Genomic DNA, 14,457 nt, shown 5'->3' with positions numbered 1-14,457 from the left:
TAGTCATTAGTGCCGCACGGGTTTTGGTTATCGAGAACAGTAACACCAGGAACATAGCTCAACCAGGAACTAGTACCAGGAACCTCCACCAGGAACAAGTTCCTGGTCATGTTACTGTTATTGTGTGTGTGTGTGTGTGTGTGTGTGTGTGTGTGTGTGTGTGTGTAGAGAGAGAGAGAGCACGCAAACCAGCCTACGTCCCTCCCTCCAATCTGAACCTCTCGTCTGTCTGTGGTTGGTATCACAAACACGAGTACGAAACCTCTCGTCTGTCTGTTTGGTACCACAAACACGAGTACGAACGTCGTACCCGTGTCATCTATGCGCCGTACTACTTAGGACATGACTGATACGAAACTCTCTTCGACCGGAACAATCGCACCAGGAACAGGTTCCGTACCAGGAACAACGCCACCAGGAACACAATCGTACCAGGAACATGAAAATGTTCCGAATGCCCGCCGCTACTAGTCATGAACTTTAAAACGAGGTCAACCAATCAGAAAGCGCTTTGCCACGACTCGCTCAGCCGCTGTTTGGTGCCAAATCGTTTTGAACTTGTGATTCGGGCTGTAGGGGGGCAAAATGGCTTTACTTACTACTTACTTAATCCTCTTCGGGCCTTGGGGCACATAGGGCATCCACCCGACATCTCCATTTTTTGCGATCGGCTGCTTTTGCGGTGGCTGTATTCCAGGACAGGCCTGCTTCCTTTAATTCTTTCTCCATGGTCCTTCGCCAGGTTTCTTTGGGTCTTCCCCGCTTTCTCTTCCCATCTGCTTTGATTTCCAAAAGTTTTTCAGCATGCCGAAAGCCTGATTTGCCTTTTGAATTCTGTGCTTGATATCGTGTTCTGCATTTCCATCGTCTGTTATTTTGGATCCGAGGTAGGAGAACTCTGTTACCTCTTCAATTATATGTTCATCTATCCTAATTTCACTGTCATGTTTTGGATTCACCCTAATGTACACAGTCTTATCGAAATTTATTTTCAGTCCAATTTTCGAGGCGTTCTTGTGTAGTACGTTTAGTTTCTCTGAGGCGTCTCTGTGTGTACTGGAAACTAACGCGATATCATCTGCGTAGTCTATATCTTCCAGAAAGGATGTCAGTGTCCAGCGAATGCCTCTCTTCTTACCATCAATTGTATTTTTCATGAGCCAGTCTAGAGCCAGGATAAACAGAAGCGGGGAGAGTATGCAGCCTTGTTTTACACCAGTTGTTACATTAAAGCTGTCTGTTAAATTGTTACCACAGATCACTTGGCATTGGTAGTTGCTGTACATTGCTTTGATTAGGTTGACTATCTTCATCGGTATACCATAATGGCGGAGTATTTTCCACAGGGACTCTCTGTGTAAGCTGTCAAAGGCTTTTTCAAAATCGACAAAAATGGTGTAGAGGGGGCTGTTCCATTCAATGCTTTGCTCCAGGATTTGTCTCAGGGTAAATATGTGGTCACTACATGACTTCCCTTTTCTGAACCCTGCCTGCTCTTTTCTAAGAATGTTTTCAATGTGAGGTGAGATTCTTTTCAGAAGGATTCTATTAAAAATGTTGCTCGTTACGGACAGGAGTGTGATTCCACGCCAGTTAGCACAATTTCCTAGGTCTCCTTTCTTGGCTATTTTATGGATGATGCCTTTCTGCCAATCCTCTAGTATTTCTTTCTTTTCCCAAATGTTGGTGAACAATTTACTGAGAATTTTGGACATTTCTTGCGAGTTCGCTTTAAGCATTTCCGCACTGATTTTGTCAATACCTGGGGCCTTGCCATTTTTTTTGTTGTTGTATTGCCTCGTGCACCTCATGCTCAGTGATTGGACCAAGATTAACCTCTACGTCCATTTCTGCTTCTGGGATATCTGTGTAAGAAGATGGGTCTGGTCTGTTCAGAAGGTTTGCGAAATATTCTCTCCATCTTTCAATTTTCTCCTTTTCGTCTGTGATGACACTACCATCTTGGGATTTTAATGGTTTCTCTTGACCATAACTTCTGTTTCCCGAGAGCTTTTTTGTGATTTTGTATAGTGTTTGTGTGTCTTGTCTTACAGCTGCATTTTCTGCTTCAGTTGCTAAATTTTCTGCAAAATCTCTTTTGTCTTTCCTTGTGGATTTTTTCACTTCTTTATCCTTCAATGAGTATTCACTGGATAGCCTTTCTTTCAGTCGGGGGGATTTAGCGTTCAGGAGATTCAGTTTGATTGATTTTCTTTGGTTAATGAGCTCCCATGACCTTGCTGATATCCAATTCTCTGTATTGGATTTATTGTGTCCTAAGTGTTCAGTGGCACTTTCCTGCATGACGTGGTTGAAATCTTGGATTGTCATGTTTGTAATATCTTGTATTGCACTGAATTTGTTTCTTACTGAGATATGAAATTGTTTTGGATATCTGGGATTTTCAATTTATCTGTGTTGAAACGTTTCTCCTTCTGTTTTGCTATTTTTGTTTTCATCAATTTAGTAGAGATTTTGGCTGTGACAAGATGGTGGTCACTTCCAATGTCTGCCAATCGTCTGACTCTGACATCGTTTAAGCTGCTCTTCCATTTTCTGTTGATAATTATATGGTCTATCTGACTTTCTGTTTTCCCATCTGGTGATTTCCATGTCAATTTGTGGATGTTTTTGTGTGGGAAGAAAGTTCCACCAATAATGAAGTTGTGTTCTTCACAAAATTCTGCCAGTCTGCTTCCATTGTTGTTCATTACTCCTATGCCCTCCTTTCCAACGGACTGATTTGTTTGTGTATTGCCAACTCTAGCATTAAGGTCTCCGATGATCATGAGCATATCATGTCTTGGAATGTTTTCAACGGCCATTCTTAGAATATCGTAAAATTCTTCTTTGTTTTCTTCATCTGAATCCTCTGTAGGTGCGTAGCATGTGAGGATTGATAGCTTGGTGTATTTTGAGTTGTGTCTTGTGTATAAAAGTCTTTCACTTATCGGTTTCCATTCCAATAGTGACTTGTTGTTTTGCCTGGCTATCAAGAGGGCAACACCTTCTCTGTGTTGGTCATCCTTTCGTCCTGACCAAATGATCAGGTCGCCATTTGAGAGTTGGCGCTTCCCAGCTCCTGTCCATCTTGCCTCTGATATGCCTAGCAAATCGATCTTGTAGTTCAACATCTCGCGCTAGGCTTGTGCCAGTTTTCCTGTTTGATATAGGGTCCTAACATTCCAGCACGAGACATTGAGCTTGCGTTTTGGTGACAACAGATCTGCAATCTGGTTGGGGGCGTCCTTTCGGCTTTGACCTCCTACCGTCATGAAGCCAGTATTCTGGTCCGCTTCTTTGCTGCCGCCGGTTGTGGATTTACGTCTGGTTTCTGTTTCTGTAACAGTTTGCTTTTTATGAGGTGGGTTGTTAGCCCTACGCTCAACCCCCATTCCTGGAGGGCCGGTGGATTACTCTTCGTCTGATCTCTCTCCTTTTTTCTCTTATTAGAGGTCCGAGGTTCGAGATACGCAAGCCCTCCCACCACGACAAGGTGATAATCCGTCGGGAGAGCAAAATGGCTTTGTCTTTTACAAATGAGGAACAAATTAGGATAGTGTTTTGAAAAATACGGGAAAAGTACTCGTCATGTTCATATGAAATTTTACAACCTAAAAGAAGAAATGTTCATGTATTACCTTGTCAGCGACAAAACCTACACGCCCGGTAGTTTTAGAAATATTTTACTCCAAAGAGTAAAAAACTATTTTTAACGGTCTTCTTGTAATCGTACGAATTTTGTCGCTTGATATAATCTAAAATGACCTTTTATCTAACTGTGTGCCAACTTTCAGTCATATTCATCGATAAACAGCGTCGTAATTAATTTTTTAAAAATAGCATATACCAAACGGCTTCGTCCCATATTTTGACGCGAATTTGGGCACTTCGTGAGCGAAAAAGAGGCCCAAAGATTTGTGCGGGATAGTCATTGCTATATACTATCTTTACCACATGTATCATTATTGTAATATTTCAATCAATTTAATATTAAGGGCACTCAAGGCATTTTATCCTATTTCGCCCTATACCATATGTTATGTTATGTTACTATTCTTCTTCGTCTTCTTCTTCTTCTTCTTCTTCTTCTTCTTCTTCTTCTTCTTCTTCTTCTTCTTCTTCTTATTATTATTATTATTATTATTATTATTATTATTATTATATTTATTATTATTATTATTATTATTATTATTATTATTATTATTATTATTATTATTATTATTATTATTATATATTATCATTATCATTATTATCATTATCATTATCATTATCATTATATTATTATTATATTATTATTATTATTTTATATTATTATATTATTATTATTATTATTATTATTATTATTATTATTATTATTATTATTATTATTATTATTATTATTATTATCATTATTATTATTATTATCATTATCATTATTATTATCTTATATTATTATTATTATTATTATTATTATTATTATTATTATTATTATTATTATTATTATATTATTATTATTATTATTATTATTATTATTATTATTATCAATATTATTTTCTCTGCCGTCTTTCTGGATTTAAAGTGATGAATTAATGTTTTTATTGCATTTGTTATTGGATGAAGGAGGGTTTTGAGCCCAAAACATTCTGTGTATGGTATTTGTTCTTTTTCAAAGTTGTTCTATTCAATTTTGTTCATGAATTCTTACAGTCCACAGCTTCTGTCAGCTTCGTATAGCTTCCATATTCCTCCGTCTAATGGTGACAGCCCTTTGTACTCTCGTCCTACCCAAATACGTCCTGTCCACAAGACAACCCACCAGCTGTTTTCAAGCTTTTGAACAATAAACTTAAACTTGAGCTTTTATATAGCGCAATATCCACTAAACGTGCTCAAAGCGCTTTACAAGGGGTCCCTGGCCAACAGCAACACATAACATTTAGAACGGGACATGACGCCTGTTAGGCGATATTACAAATTTTTGTTTGGACAAAGACAACGCTGTTAACGGCCAGGTACTCGTTTTACACCTGAGTACGGTGAGAGAATGTGAGTAAATGTGAGTACCACTAGACCACATAGAAGCACAATATTGAGACCTTTAAAGATACTCTAGGGGTCCTAAAGGCTCAGTTGGTAGAGCACTCACTTCACATGCAAAGGGACAGAGATCGAATCATGGGTGCAGTCTGGATTTTTTTATTTTCTGACCCCTGATTGGGTAGCTGGTGGAAAGTACTTTGCAATAGACAAGCATCCTATCCAAAGGGTAGTAAGTAATTGCTATTGTCCATTTCACTCTGGCTCCATAGGCCTCTTGGCTCTTAAGGACTCCTTTTTCTTTTCTGTTTTGTCTTTTTCTTAACCAGTTTATTGTCGTACTCTGGAAAAAACATGAAGTAAAATATTTAGCCAGAAAATTTGTCCTTAAAATGTCGATCAATTTAACAAAAATTCTCAAGCCTGGATCCTCACGAAGGTTAAAGACGCCATTCAGACTGTTAACAGGATTTAAAATTGACCTCACCTTTCTGAACCACGGCCGAGATCATGAAACAAAATGTGATGGTGGCGATGCCGTACGATAGCAGAAACACAAAGACGACACTGGGATCGGATTGCTGTAGGATCGGCCCCTTGTCGGCGATGATGGGAGCCCCCAGCATGATGGCGTAGACCACTAGGACTGGAATCAAATAAATGCAGAAGGTGATGAACCAGGACACCCAGTGAGCAGAAGCCTTCAGGCCCATCAGTTTCATAGATTCCTGGAGGGGAGAATCGTTCAAAAATGTTTGTTTTTATGGGTTTTACGCACGGCGCTTGCAACACATTTAGGTCATATCAGCGCCAGTAAAAAGGAAGAAAATGGGAAGTAAAAAGTTCTAGATTTACAATTAAAGCACCCAATAAAAAGTAAGACATAGGGGAACTGGCAACAAATAGGGATCAAATGTAGATTCCAAGAGCATACCATCAATTTACTTGGTTTGAGATCACCTCTAAGTTTCATCCGGACACAAGCACAAGATCCAACTTAGAGGAATAAACTCAAATGCTTACATTATACATTCAAAATAACAAATATAATAATACATAACAGAGAGATGATTTACAAGGAAAATATTATCATCTCCCAAAACAGTAACTATGCATTTGACTGTTTTCCTCCCAGCCAAGGACTCCGGGCATGGCCAGGCCAAAATCAAGTATCTCATTCCAAGACACAGACAGAAAGCAAATAGGAAAACAGATACAGGGGGATAGAAGACACAGCAACTACCGGCCTGCACTATGGGAGGCCAAGAACCCCACCCAGGAAAAATCTTTTTTACAACATCGTTGTCTCTATAATTGAAATACACAAATGATGTATGAATTTTAAACTATACTGTCACAGTAAAGATTGTTCACAATTACCTTATTAATTTTTATTTTAATAAGAACTGAATTCATCTCACTCCAGTAATATTTCGGTAGGCTTAGAAAAACTTTACCTTCTAATATTAGATCATCTTTCCTTTTATAGCCTTCCCTCGAATTAATTTCTAATTAGTGAATACTTTTCGTTCTACATTCTGTCACGTAGCCACTTATTATAAAAGCTGATAGGTCTAACATTCTACACTCACTTCTCTCTACAATCTATGCCGGACGGCCAGCCGCTCCATTCCTCACATTATATATTTGAAGATTTTTATCTTTTGGTACTTTGTGGATATTTTATCTCCACCATCAAGACGCTGGAGCTTTTACCTTTGACAGTGCAGTCTTCGACAGATCAAGGAACCTTACAAACCTGAGCCCGCCGTCGGAGGAATAGACAATTCAACACTTCTCAACTGCCTGCAAGTGGAGCCTTACAAACCAGATATTATATTGTCATAAGTTACGTAATATCTCAATCTTTCTATTTATAACGGCCATAATCCCTATTCATCTCATTTAATTAAATTTCATTTTTCTTTTTATTTCATCTTAAACAAATCGTTAATTGTTTTTCATTTAAAGTAACTAGTAAATTCTGGGGCCTTATTCTACATATCTTTATGCATAGTCGAGTAGCTCTTTACTCACTTGAGACCATGACATATACTATCATCTCTATTGAGAAAATAAGTAATCATTAATGTATGAATTTTCTACCATATTATTTATCATACCTATTGTGAGAATAAATAAATAATAAATAATTATTTGTAAATGAAATTTTTTATATTATCGATTCTGATGTCAAAATAAATAAATAATTATTTGTGTAAAAATAAATTGCACCATTCCACGCTTTTTGTTTTCGTTATTGGCTGAAGAAGGGTTTTGAGCCTGAAAAATCATATGTTTGCTATTTTGGTCTTTTAAAAATTGTATTTTGAAGCTATCATATTCATTTTTTGTTCATTACATAATAATTTTTTTGTAAAATGTTAGCATCTATGTAATGAGCAAAAATGATTCATTAAGTGCCAGGCCTGTTGCAGACATCGGCGATCATGTCCCTCCAACCATATCTGTCCTCAGATCTTCTCAATATCTCGATTCCTGTTCCTCCTCCACCAATCCATCTGTTCAGATTGTCAATATAATCTATCCTCTGTCTCCCTCTTCTTTTCTTCCCATCAATTTTACCCGTAAGTACAATCTTTTCAATACCATTTTTTCTGTAAATATGTCAGAGAAATTTTAACTGTCTTTTTCTGATGGTGTTTACCAAAGTTGGTCGTACTCCAATTTCTTTTAATACCTCCTCGTTTTTTATTTTATCTTTCCATGAGATTCTAAGAATGCGTCTATAAAACCAAATTTCGGCTGCAGTTATTCTAAGTTCACATTCTTTGTTAATCTTCCAACATTCGCTGCCATAAAGAAGCACAGACCACACGTATGGATAAATATAACAGCTTAAAAAAAACAACAACCAAATACAGAATGTTTTGGGCTCAAAACCCTTCTTCAGACAATAACAAAAGCAATAAAAACCTAAACGGAAAGTCACTCACCTTAAGTTTTCTCTCCTTCTCATAGACCAGATTCTTGGTGTTGATGACGACGCAGAGTATCAGACTAAAGATCAGAAAGTTGGGAAGCGATGTCTGTATGACGTCGATCATCGGGTCTTTAACGTAAGGAGGGTAGGCCATGCGTTGTGTCCAGACGGTGTGATTCATTTCACCTGGGTTGCCAGATGTATTTGATTGCCAGTATTTGATTAGAGACTCACCCATAAGTCTCTCGGCCACCAGTACTGACCTTTTTGAATAGTCTGAAACGGAAACCCAGAGCAAGTTTTTAACAAATAAGAATAAGTTGATTTTTAAAAAATATTTTCACTCTACAGATTACCCACTAATTTGGTGCAATCAATGACCGTGGTCAAAGCGCTTTGAAAGGGCTCCCTAGCCAACAGCAACACTAAACATGGAGGACAAGACAGGACGCCTGTTAGGCGATATTGCAACTTTTTTTCTGACAGAGTCAACACTGTTAACGGGCAGGTATTCATTTCACACTGGAGTATAGTGAGAGAATGTAAGTAAAGAGCCTTTTCCAGGGGCTCAACTATAAGCTGCTCAGTGTGGTTCGAACCCAGGACCTTCCAATCCGAAAGCAAGTGTCATACCACAAGACCACATTGCTGAACAAATATATACAAAATATGACAACACCTGACAATAATGGCCACAATTTAAGTCTTTTTTTTTTTTATACTAAAATAAATTATATAATTAATTAATTCATTATTATTATTATTATTATTATTATTATTATTATTATTATTATTATTATTATTATTATTATTATTATTATTATTATTATTATTATCATCATCATTATTATTATTATCATTATCATTATTAGGTATTATTATTATTTTGATTATTTTCATTAATATAATTCATGTAACTATTATCACCATTATAAGTACTACTATACTTAAGGTTGACAGAGTAAAATTAAAGAGAGGTACAACATTTGAACAACTTACCATTAAAATCTATTCTTGGAGTGTTTGTCTGAAATTGATCATACGTCATGCGGGTTCTCCATTCAGTGTCACTGGGAGGTCGAACAGCGTAGCGGAGGTCATTGGGAAGACTGTCATTCACACCATCCTTGACATTGAGAAAAGTGATGCATAACTCAATCTTATCCGAATGAAGTTTGGAGTAGTCTTCCATGGCCTTCTCGTCTTCAAAACTTTTGATAGTTGTAGACACTGGGAAAGAAAATAATAAAGAATATAAGATATGAATGTACGGGGAAACAAAAATTATCCGAGCTCGGATATTCCTTGTAAATGTGACCACACATCATCAACTCTTCCACTATGATGACAATCACCACCACCACATCATCTTCATTAGAAAGTAATAAACAAAAATGTATAAAACAGCTTCATAAAAGAACAGAATACCAAACATGGAATGTTTCAGGCTCAAAACCCTTCTTTAACCAACAACAAAAAGCAATGAAAACATCAATACATGATTTTTTAAAAGCCAGATAGAGACAGAGAAATATTCACTACATCCTCTTTGTAGAAGAAAAACCTTGGAATGTAAACCATAAGCATTCGCTAGGTAACTTAGAGGGGGCCAAATTGAGTGGAAAATAAAACAACGCATAATAATAATGAATAATGAATGAATTTATATAGGGCCTAGATCCACAATGTGCTCAGAGGCGCTTTACAATGCAAATCAAACACAACAATAAATCGATAATTTAAGCATAAAATCTATCATATTGGAATAGCATTAATCAATTTGTAATTTAATTACCACGCACTGTGCTACAAGATGAAAATTTAGGATATCTATAACATGTAGGCCTAATATAAATGTTAAACATCAAATGATTTCCTAAAGAGTGCGTTTTAAGTTTCTTTTTAAAGTTTTCAAATGTCGGACATTTTTTGAGGGATGAATGCAGTTGGTTCCATAAGACGGGTGCCGACTGGCTAAAAGATCTCTCGCTAAAAGATCTCTCACTAAAAGACGACCTACAGCGAGGAACCTGGAAGAGATCATGACCACTGGATCTAAGTTCTCTCTCCGGCAAATAGAGATTAACCATGTTTTGTAGGTATACAGGAGCTGTCTTATTAAAACATTTAAAAGCATAGCATAAAATTTTGAACATAATTCGGCTGTTAACAGGGAGCCAATGCAAAGATATTAAAACCGGGGTTACATGCTCTTTCACCCCACAACCAGTCACCATTCTAGCAGCTCTATTTTCCACTTTCTGGAGCTGTCTAATGATATATTTTGGTGACGATTGTAACAGAGCGTTACAGTAATCTATTCGTTAAGTACAAATGATGTCATTAATGTTTTGACAGTCTCAGTATCCAAAAGATGTCTAATTCTATCAATTTTATGGAGATGAAGATGACAAATCTGAGCAACTTTACTAACATGAGCGTCCATACACAATCGTGAATCTAAATATGCACCTAAATTCCTGACATTTCCACCATTTACAATCTTAATTTGACTACCAGCAATGCTCAATGATTCTATTTCTGTTCTTTTCCGGTTATTTCCATAAAAAATGATTATTTCCGTTTTATCCTCATTTAACTTTAATTTATTTAAAACCATCCAATCTTTTATGTCTTTCACGCACGCTTCCACTCGAGATACAATGTCCACTTTCGTATCATTAGTAACAGGGAAATAAATTTGAGTATCGTAGGCATACAAGTGAAAATTCAACTCATACGCTGAGATTATAGCATTTATGGGTGTTGTATACAAGGTATATAAGATGGGCCCCAGGACAGAACCCTGGGGTACCCCAAACTGCAGAACACTAATATCAGAAAGAGAATCTTCAATGGCAACACACTGTGTGCGGTCAGAAAGATAAGACTCAAACCAGTCCAAAACATCATTTTGAATATTAAAATCGGTTTGAACACATAAATGTGGTGCAAATTTTTTTTTAAAGAAGGGTGGGGAGGGGGTGGCAAAGGGTAGAATAGAAATTGGTGGGAGATGTATATACATTGAAAACAATCCAATACAGCGGTAAAGAAAAATAATCCAGAAGTATGATGAATGGACAGTGATTCTTAGAGTGATCATGGATACGAGCAGTGATGGACAGTGATTCTTTAGTGATCATGGATATGAGCTAATTGACAAGGATTCTTTAGTGATCATAGATACGAGCTAATGGACAGTGATTCTTTAGAGTGAACATGGATATGAGCTAATGGACAGTGATTCTTTAGAATGATCATGGATATGAGCTAATGGACAGTGATTCTTTAGTGATCATGGATATGAGCTAATAGACAGTGATTCTTTAGAATGATCATGGATATGAGCTAATGGACAGTGATTCTTTAGTGATCATGGATATGAGCTAATGGACAGTGATTCTTTAGTGATCATGGATATGAGCTAATAGACAGTGATTCTTTAGAATGATCATGGATATGAGCTAATGGAGAGTGATTCTTTAGTGATCATGGATATGAGCTAATGGACAGTGATTCTTTAGTGATCATGGATACGAGCTAATGGACAGTGATTCTTTAGTGATCATGGATATGAGCTAATGGACAGTGATTCTTTAGTGATCATGGATATGAGCTAATGGACAATGATTCTTTAGTGATCATGGATATGAGCTAATGGACAGTGATTCTTTAGTGATCATGGATATGAGCTAATGGACAGTGATTCTTTAGTGATCATGGATATGAGCTAATTGACAGTGATTCTTTAGAATGATCGTGGATATGACCTAATGGAGAGTGATTGTTTAGAGTGATCATGAATATGAGCTAATGGACAGTTGTAAAATGAGAACCTGGCCGTTAACAGTGTTGACATTGTTCATGTCAATGAAAAATTAAATGTAATACCAAAGACCAGGTGTCATGTCTCATCCTACATGTTAAGTGTTGCTGTTGGCTAGGAACACCTTGTAAAGTGCTTTAAGCACCTAATTTAGTAAACATTGCCCTATATAAATGCTCTACAATTGAATCTATCAGGATGCTCAGGGAAACCAATGAATAATATAGATGAAAAGTCGTGACTTCAAACCCTCTAGTCTTTTGGTTACTAAACGAATGAAGAAATAACCAGTCGATTTTTGACCGATCAAAACATGGTATTTGTGACACACCTTTACACATTCGCGGACAAACATAGTTGGTTGTTTATAAACAATAACGTGAATGAAATCGACATCTCTCTGATCATTGTCATTGTTTTTAAACCGCCAAATGGGTGACAAGTTATCACACGATTTTCTTGATCATATTATAAACGTTTAAATTTATACATAGTCTTCTCTTTTGGTTCTTTTGATCAAGCAGTATAACAGTGGAGATTTTACTAAGACACATACCATCGATAGTAAAACATGTGTAGTTTGATTTGTTAACCAATCACTGCCATTGTTTACATTATGGCGAATATCCGAGGGGCGTGTTTATCTATGTGTCTACTGTAAGGGACATTAATCCTGATTTAAAGGATAGAAATACGGTAAACAAGAAATGAAGTGAGTAGGAAAGTGCCAGAAGACAATAGAGAATAAAAATTTCGGGGCAATGATGGGGGCTCTTCACATAAGTGCCTGCTCCACTTACTTTTCTGAATTAAAATATGGTAAACAAAACATCAATCTGCCAATTCATTTCTAAGCAATACTAAGCTGTGGACTGTAAAAAGGAATGAACAAAAAATGAATAGAACAGCTTTAAAAAAAAAGTACAAAATACCAAACATGGAATGTTTCGGGCTCAAAACCCTTCATTAGCCAATAACAAAAAAAAACAATCAAAACATAAATCCAATACTTAAAATCCCCGATAGATATCAATGCCGTCTATCTGGGTTTTTAAGTAATGTTACTATGTATTGATTGTTTTTATTTGTTGTTGGCTGAAGAAGGATTTTGAGCCGAAACATTCCATGTTTGGTATTTTGTACTTTTTTAAAAAGCTGTTTTAAAGTTAAAGTTATTATCATTATACTCATATTTGTTTATTAGTTTTCCTAATTCATTTCTACATATTTCTCTTACCAAAATCATGAATATACAACTCTCTCATATGGGTCATCAGTTTGTCCACCTCCTTTCCTGGTGGAGTGTATCCAATCACCGAATTCTGTTGCCAGTTAGTTCTCACAAACTCTTTATCATAGATGGTCGGCTTCTCTACAGGTTTTGAATCGACCACGCTCCTCAAAAGCACAAGGATCGCGACAAAAAACAAGGGAAGAAGAATTTCAAAAATAGATACACAAATTCTCCGGCGCTGCAAGATCCAATTCTTCCACAACATGAGACGGATTTGGCTGAAGAAAGCCATGGCTGATATCAATTCAATCTGGCAACAGAAATTCTAACAATAATAATCTAATATTTCAATGTTCACTATTTAAATTTTTAACCTGGAATAGATTGTGTTCGACTAAGTATAATTATAATATGGTACTATAGTTTGAAATAATCCTTTGAAATAACAAATTCCCAATGAATTCTTGATGAGATCATGAGAGTGTTTCACATCCTTTGTATTTTCTTCATATTGAAGTCTCTGAAAATGAATTAAAAGACAAATTATTTTTCACCTCACAATCTGACTTTCTTTTAAAAAAAAGTGAAATCATACAAATAAGGCCCTGGATGAAAAAAAATGGGAATAAAACGAACTCACGGTTCGTGGTATAATATAATAACAATGATTGAAACGCTCCCTACTAGAATAATTTTCAAATGGATATAAACAATATAAGTATAAGGAGACATAGACGAGAGAGAGAGAGAGAGAGAGAGAGAGAGAGAGAGAGAGAGAGAGAGAGAGAGAGAGAGAGAGAGAGAGAGAGAGAGAGAGATTTTACTTTAAATTTTAAATCTCTGTGTAAATAAAGCAAGATTTTTTTATTTTTTTTTAGACCCTTCGCTCTTTAACCAGTGCCAACAGGACCGCCATTTTTCTTCCTGTACTTCCTAATGATCTCTGACTCTGACAGTCCAGTAAAAAGGGATTTATTACTTCCCTGCGTGAGTACCTACTTACTAGCCACCTCAAGCTGTCCACATATTCAACTCAGATGAGCAACGAAATCAATGAATACAGGAGAACGATATTCTAGAAAAGAAAAATATCACAGATAGCAATCGTTGCACAAAGTTAAAAGTTCAACGTGACATGAAAATGTAAACAGGGTCCGACTGCTGCAGTAGTTATAGATAGAGACCGGTGCAGTAGCTCTGGACTCTGGGCTCGCCACATTCATCAACATAATTAAACAACAATAATTCAAATAGATTCAGAGCTCACTAAAATGGAACCAATGCCAATATCTTACCAAATGTATGCACAACCTGGAGATGAATAACTGAACGGTTTCAGTCCTGGAACGGTAGAATTGTAAACAAAATATACTTCCTCAGGAAACCATAACGCACAGAAATGTATTCCCGAGGAAGATGGATCTGAAAAGC

The 14,457-nt window shown here is 36.5% G+C and overlaps 1 protein-coding gene across 2 annotated transcripts in view; it reads right to left on the bottom strand.

Moving 5' to 3' along the window:
- The window catches only part of LOC144956954 (phospholipid-transporting ATPase ABCA3-like), a 45,630-nt gene extending 31,173 nt beyond the window's left edge, over positions 1-14,457 (bottom strand). Inside the window, exons 1-5 of one of the 2 annotated variants that reach the window (XM_078887799.1) lie at positions 14,322-14,457; positions 13,030-13,546; positions 8,963-9,193; positions 7,977-8,239; positions 5,507-5,747 (exon numbers count right to left, since the gene is read on the bottom strand). In XM_078887799.1, the coding sequence (XP_078743925.1) occupies positions 5,507-5,747; positions 7,977-8,239; positions 8,963-9,193; positions 13,030-13,318 (1,024 nt within the window). In that variant the 5' untranslated portion in view covers positions 13,319-13,546; positions 14,322-14,457. Of the gene's footprint in view, positions 1-5,506; positions 5,748-7,976; positions 8,240-8,962; positions 9,194-13,029; positions 13,547-14,025; positions 14,186-14,321 lie in introns of those variants that run through there. The other variant, XM_078887800.1, reaches the window with a different exon arrangement.

Source organism: Berghia stephanieae, chromosome 11 (assembly GCF_034508935.2).
Source record: "Berghia stephanieae isolate SIO BIC M18660-M18661 chromosome 11, UCSD_Bste_1.3, whole genome shotgun sequence".
In the NCBI taxonomy this organism is placed as follows: domain Eukaryota; kingdom Metazoa; phylum Mollusca; class Gastropoda; order Nudibranchia; family Aeolidiidae; genus Berghia; species Berghia stephanieae.
The sequence above is the reverse complement of the archived record's forward strand: the minus strand, read 5'-3'. Positions and strand labels throughout refer to the sequence as shown.